We start from the raw sequence: 6,993 nt of genomic DNA, 5'->3' as shown, positions 1-6,993 counted from the left end.
TAGGTGGTTTTTCAAAGATATCTAAAAATTATTTTATATAAAATTGATGAATATTTTATATTTTTTTGATATCGTAAAATTTACATGTGGTGAGATTAGAACTCATGCCATCAACATTTTTAAAATCTTTTCTTTATCACTCCAATTAAAGCTTTACTTTAATCTCATTATTTGTTTTTTTTTTAATTTTTGTATAATCACATCAAATATCTTTCAAAAATAGCAATAAATCTAGAACAGTATATTGAAATAGATCGATATTAATACGTACTAGTATCAGTAAAAAGATTGTACGTCTATCAATATAGTACTGACTACCTTGATCCTGAGACCATTTTTTTTGGTTAAAATCATCTAATAATTTAAATTAATTATAAAATAATTATTTCAAAATTTGTAATTATCTTTTCAATAATATTGCATTTAAGTTTTAAATTTAAATTTCCTGTCTGCTAGTACCAATATGAAATTGCTGGATTTTTAAACTCTTATTTTCTTTTGGGCCTCGGGTACTTGCAAATCTTGCATTATTACTACTATAAACCATTGATTCGGCCCGTACCAAACCTCATAATAGCGCCAAGCATTCGCGCCATTCGATCAATTATACAAAACCCTTGAATCCACGAAGAATTGAAAGAATCCCAAAGGACCCGAACTGATTTTCTTTTCTTGGTTATATTCACTAGAAAATCCGTTTTAAAATATGGTGAAAGGGAAGCAGTACTGGCTGCTGAAAACGGAACCAGGGGAGTGGTCATGGGAAGACCAAGCCGCAAACGGAGGTGTAACCAAATGGGACGGTGTGAAGAACAAGCAAGCCCAGAAACACCTCAAGTCCATGAAGGTGGGCGATCTCTGTTTCTTCTACCACTCGGGCGCCACCGCTCGCCGCGTCGTGGGGGTGGTCAGCGTGGTTAAGGAATGGTACGCAGCGGAGGGCGGAGATAAAAACAGCGAGGTGGTGGTGGATGTGAAGGCGGTGGGGGAGATGAGGAGGCGAGTGGACTTAAAGGACATGAAACAGGATGGGGAGTTGAAAGGGTTTGTCATGTTTAGGCAGCCGAGGCTGTCGGTTTTGCCGGTGCCGGAGAAGGTTTGGGAGAAGATTTGTGAATTGGGTAATGGGTTCGAAGGGGACGGCATTGATATTGGCGACGATTAAGAGGTTTCAAGAATGTAGGTTTTTTGTTTTGTAAAGAGAAGCCCTTCTGTTGGGCTTTTTCTAGAAATGTATTTTGTTAATGAAAAGAAGGGTGCTTAGTAGTAATGTTTTGTTTATTGGTGAAGGAATTAAAGATGGGATTCATGTTTCCCTATATGCTCTTATACATGGCCAAATTTCCGCTTTAACCAACAATGTCGGAGCTTTAATGTTCTGTTTATGCGAGTTTACCAAGTAACTTTGACTGTGGCATTTTAGTGAACACTTACCATGCATTGCCTAAATCCTACATACGAAAGCAGGAACGACACCGTGGTTGCGCCATTTCTGTTCAAATACCTTTCGAAAAAACCCAAACCCAGGAAAAAGAGAGTTGCCCTGCCGTTGTTTCTGGTCTTCTTATTTTCATTTTATATTGCTTTTGCTCCTGGCTTTTTCCCCTAATCTAGGTTTTGGTGAATGTTCCCATCTTCTTTTACAGCACTTTATTTAAACCAACCAAACCCAAAACCCAATTCAATCTATTTCAATATAAATTTGACTCAATCTAATATCATTACGAAAATCGTTCGGTTCGATTTAAACTTGAATTTATCTAAATTTAAATTAATTTGATTTTAAAAGGACTCAAATAAATAATCCAAAATAATTAGAATTTAAAATATTTAAACTTCAAAATAATCCAAACCCGTAGTGATTCAATCTAAATATAAAATCGAAAAATTCTAATATTAAAAATAATGTTAGTAGTGAGATTAAAAATTTAACACTTATTTTCACCAAAAAAAAATTATTACTTATATCTTTCAAACTATTTGAAAAATCGAAGGGATCAAGAGCATCATCGGGCATAAGTCTCTCAATTTTTCTTTTGGAGATATAACCTAACTCTTACCTATTATAATAGTATGTAATAATGGATTAAATGGGGGTAATTGTATTAAGTAAATATAGATTATCATAATATGAGAGGACTGAAATCAACAAATTTGAACTATTAAAGAGACTAAATTTTACATTTTCGAATGAATGAGAATAAGCGAATTTGTCTAATGTTGAAATGAAAATTAAATTTCACCTAAAAAACGATATAACAAAAGTCTCGTTCAAATCCAAATAAAATCTTATCTTTAATAATAAAAATCTAAAAGTATTTATTGCTTCAACTTCTATCAAATTATTGTTGTTTTCGTAGATGTATCTTTTACCATCATTTGGCTTTCGGTAATTCAAACAATCTCGCATTGACACACTGATTTGAGTTGTTGCACTAGAATCTATCCACCAAGTGTGTCTAAATGCCAAAGTCAAATTAACCTCAAAACAAACAAAATTAAATAGTACATCTTTTGCGCCATAAGAGAAACATCCATCCTTAGTTGAATCCTTTTGTTATTTCTTTTACGGTGTTGTATCCGCAATTTTCTTTTTTTTCTTTATATACCACACTGAAATTAGATTTGTTAAAAATGCACCAATTTTAGTCTTTTCATTCTTGACAAATCTCTTTTTAGTGTTGGCCATGAATTCTTTAGTCATGGTAATCTTACTAGACATAATGTCCCTGAATATTTCAATGCATGAAAATCTATATATATTCGGCTCATGCTTTATTTAATAACTGTAATCAATAAACCTTAACCAATTAAATCACTTTTAATTTGAGATAACATTTTATAATAATAAATAAAAACATATAATTAATCAGATTATATATGTGATGTCTATATTATCCGAACTTATGATTCAAAACTAATAAAAGCAAAGAATAGAAAGAAAAGGAAAAAAAAATTCCTCTTCTTTTTTAATTTCTTCTCCTATAAAAAGGATGAATGTATTGGTCAAATATGGACTGTAATATATGAACTTTCATTCATGCAGTTTAATATTTTATTTTAATTTGATTTAATTTTATAAATTACTAATATTATTATTTATACAACATTATTTTATGATTATATATTATATATAAATAATTATATTTATTTAATATATAGAAATAATTTATATAATTTTTATTTTTAAATATATACAATTTAACCAAAATTAACTTTTTTCATATATTATATTCTATAGAAAAATTGATATTATTAAGTTTCTTAAAAAAAAAACATTTCCAATATCTTAAAAAAGTTGAAGTCAAAATTTAACAAAAAGAAAATTAAATTAATTGAAATGAAAGAACATTAATGAAGCAATTAGTAAGAATTTTTATGAATTGAAATAATAAAATTATAAAGTGTAGACACTGGCGAAATTAAAAAAAAAATTCGGATGATTAGAATTAAATTATATATTTTTATAATAATAAAAATATAATTTTATCATTTTAATAATCTATATATTTATAATTTTTTAAAGATTAAATTAAATATTTTATTATTTTTCGTAATTTGACTATTATTAATTTAAAAATTTATAAACTCCAAGTAACTTAAAAAGAAAAAAATTGTTAAGGGAAAGCTCAACCAAGTGTGGACTGAATAAAGAAAAAAGATTCGGAATCTGTCCAATAGTCCATCAATGTCACATCCCCAACCATAAATTGCTGGAGACATCAGCCATGAAAGAACTACCATTCAAAGTCGAAAATATTTAATTAAAACGAGCATGAAATTTTGTAATATTTTAAGATAATAGCATATGCTCTAAAATGAGTTTAATCAATTAATAAATATAGATAAGTAGAGAATTGTAACGCCCAAAAATTGGGCCTACAAAGAATTGGGCCTTGAGTCTAAGATTCAGATAGAAGAAAACTTGAATAATTAAGAAGTTTTAAATATTATCGTTTAAAGAAAAAAAATTTGAAATAAATTACTACTAGAAAATTTTTACTATATTTATTATTACGGATAATTAGTATTATGAGATAAAATTATTGTTCTTAGAAAAATATTACAGTATGTATGTTTGAAAATTTTTATGAAAATTATTATTATTTACTGTATTATTGATATTTGAAATTTTTATTATTAGATATATTTATAAAATTATTATTATTATAATTATTATTATTAGATAGAAAAAAAATAAAAAATAAAAAATAAAATATATATTTATAAAAGTATTGTTGTTTTGGTGTTTAAACTCTAGGAAAAAAATTGTTTTAATTTGGCCTCTTAAGGGAATCTGGGCAGTAGGCTTCATTAATAAAATAGGGCTAAGTTTCAGCACAAGCAGGCATTTGGCCCAGTGGATAAGGGTGTTAGGAGGGCGTGGGAGGAGCCTGGGTTCAAGGTGCGACGTAATATGCAGATCGTGGCTAGAATAAGGTTAAGAGGAGTTGCGGTAAAATTTAACACAAAGAGCGCCTGGGGCGCAGTGGTAGCAGCGTGCTGGACTTATGGAGAGGGCGTAGGTTCGATTCTGTACGCGGGTGAATTTTGTTTTATTTTTAAAGTGGGCCAGAACTGAAGCAGCTAAGGTTTATAATTTATTGCGACCACATATTACTATGGAAGGAAGCCTGGTGCAGTGGCCAGCGGCGCGGGTGTGGGCGCAAGGCGGACGGAGGTCTGGGGTTTGAGTTGCAGTTTGCGCACGCAAGGTTTGGAATTTTGCTGCACGTGGGGAAGGTATTTGAACTGGACCGAAACACCCAGACCTTGATTGGAATTTGAATTAAGCAGGTGTACGGGGAAAGAATTTGGGTGTAATTCAAATTAAAATTTTGGCAAAAATTAAGGAAGGAATTTTAATGGAATTCAAATTGGAAAGAGGTGGGGTAAGTATTTAAGCCAACTATGGGGTGTTAGTTGGAGAGTTTTTTCGGCTAGTCTCTTGGATTTGAGTAAATTAGCCATTGTTGATTTTTGTTCCCTTTGATTGTTTTTTTTTCTTCAGTATATATTTGGGGTATTTTAGAATATTTCCTTTGGGTTTTGATATTTTCTCTTCTTCCATTTTCTTTCATTCTTCTTTTCTTTTATTTTTCTCTTCATCTACTTTCTCCTCTTCTTTTTCTTTTTTCCTCTATAGCCGAATCTTCCTATCATCTTGTACATCTCTATCTTTTATCAGTCGTTTCTAAACCTTTATAACCATTTGCCATAAAAAGCCGAAATCCCGAAAGCCTATATTTTCTTCTGTGCCGATTTTTCCTAGCCAAATCTTTTTACTTCTCTTCATCATTCTTGACCGATTCTCTCATCCTCTAAACCCCAAGTTTCTGTCAACAAAGCCATTACAAAATCCTTTTCTTTATTGTTACAAAAAGCCGAAAACGCATAGCCATAGGGACACAGCCGAATTTTAAGATCACTGAAGGCTCGACTTTTGTTATCATTTGAGGGCTTAGAACTGCATCAGAATCGAGTAGGAATTAAGGGGAATCGTTGACTGAAGGAATCGGTGGTAAGTCATTCCAACCTAGTCTTTATTTTGTATTTTAGAAAAAGCCGAAACCCCTAAAGGTTAGGGAGGCTGTCGATTTGGGTTTATAGCCCTAAGGGGTTGTGATAACTGTTTTATCTTGATGATAGTATGATCTAGAGGCTGCTGATTAAGGGCTTGGACAAGGGGAACAAGTGGATCTAAATCTAGTCGCTAACTTCGGCAAAGGTAAGATTGCTAGTGCCTAAGGTGTTATTGGCCGAATAAGGTAAGGGATTAATATGTAGTTCGTTTCGGTAGTTAGATTAACGTGGTAGTAATATAATTGTAGGCAGCTCGTGCGTGGATCTCGTCAAAGAATCGTCATAAAACAAGTGTGTAAACGACACCCACTCTTAGACTAGATCGGTAAAAGTCGAAAAGCCGAAAAGCTGAAAAGCTGACATTTGTGAACTTGCGAGCGTGCGAACGCTCGTGAGGTGGTTTGGTTGTTAATTTTGGTAATCGCAAGTAGTATGATTGCAGAGTGCGCAATTCGTGCATTTCGGTATATTTGGGCTTAATGGGCTGAAAACGGGTTAGTGGGCCAACGGGCCCAATTCAGTAAAAACGCTCGATAAGTGCTTCTGTTAATGTGTTAATGGTTATAATATGTATGTAAACTCTAGAATAGTAAATTTTACTGAAAACCCCTAAGTATGAAAATTACCATTTTACCCATAGGTGCAAAATGACCGTTATACCCCTAGGGTTAATTTTGACTGAAATGCATGATATTTTGATTATGCTTGTTGTATGCCATGACATGTATATCTGTTGCATGGGGTTGGGTTTTGTCATGGAGGAAGAACCCGTTCTGGTGGCTATGCCACATATTCTGATATAAGCAGCTTTGCTGCGGATTATAGTTAATGCCGCAACTGGTGCTAACACTGTAAGTGTAGGGATGGCGTGGGTGATTTATTCCCCACAGGAAGTGTAGGGATGGACGGAGGCAAGTGCAGGGTTGGATGGGTTTATCATGCATTAATCATATGAGACTGTATTGAAATGGGCCCAACTGTGCTGATATGGGCAAGGCCCAATATATCTCGACTTGTATAGGGCTACGGCCCAGATTAATACTGATATAGGCTAGGCCCAGTATACTCTGTTACTGTAAGGGGCTATGGCCCAGATTAATATTGATATGGGCTAAGGCCCAGTTAACACTAAATTCTGAATAGGGCTTAGGCCCAGTAAAGCTTGAACTAATTTGGGCTCTGGTTGGGATACTTTACATACTGAGTTTTCCAAACTCACCCCCCTTTTTCCCATCTTTGCAGGTGAGCCTTAGATCGATGGACTTGGAGCTGGGCGGGATTTAGAGTGGCCACGAAGATTAAGTTTTGTTTTCTTTAAAATAAGTTTCGCATTTATTATTTTGATTATTTTTATTCTGGTTAAAGTTGTAATAAGACCGCTCATTTGATTATTTTTAATATTTTGGGTTA

General features: G+C 32.9%; 1 protein-coding gene across 1 annotated transcript; it reads left to right on the top strand.

Annotated features, from left to right (window-relative positions):
• Positions 1–553: 553 nt before the first annotated feature.
• On the top strand, positions 554–1,319 carry LOC121212234 (thymocyte nuclear protein 1). Its single transcript, XM_041084629.1, has one exon. The coding sequence runs from the start codon at positions 707–709 to the stop codon at positions 1,163–1,165; it is 459 nt and encodes a 152-aa protein (XP_040940563.1). The 5' UTR covers positions 554–706; the 3' UTR covers positions 1,166–1,319.
• The last annotated feature ends 5,674 nt before the right edge of the window (positions 1,320–6,993 follow it).

Source organism: Gossypium hirsutum, chromosome A13, assembly GCF_007990345.1.
Source record: "Gossypium hirsutum isolate 1008001.06 chromosome A13, Gossypium_hirsutum_v2.1, whole genome shotgun sequence".
Classification (NCBI taxonomy): Eukaryota; Viridiplantae; Streptophyta; class Magnoliopsida; order Malvales; family Malvaceae; genus Gossypium; species Gossypium hirsutum.
Note: the sequence above shows the minus strand (reverse complement) of the source record. Positions and strands in the feature narration are given on the sequence as shown.

Bases quoted from the DNA above. Each gene is read 5' to 3' on its own strand.
- LOC121212234 (XM_041084629.1), top strand. From the start codon at position 707: ATGGTGAAAGGGAAGCAGTACTGGCTGCTGAAAACGGAACCAGGGGAG.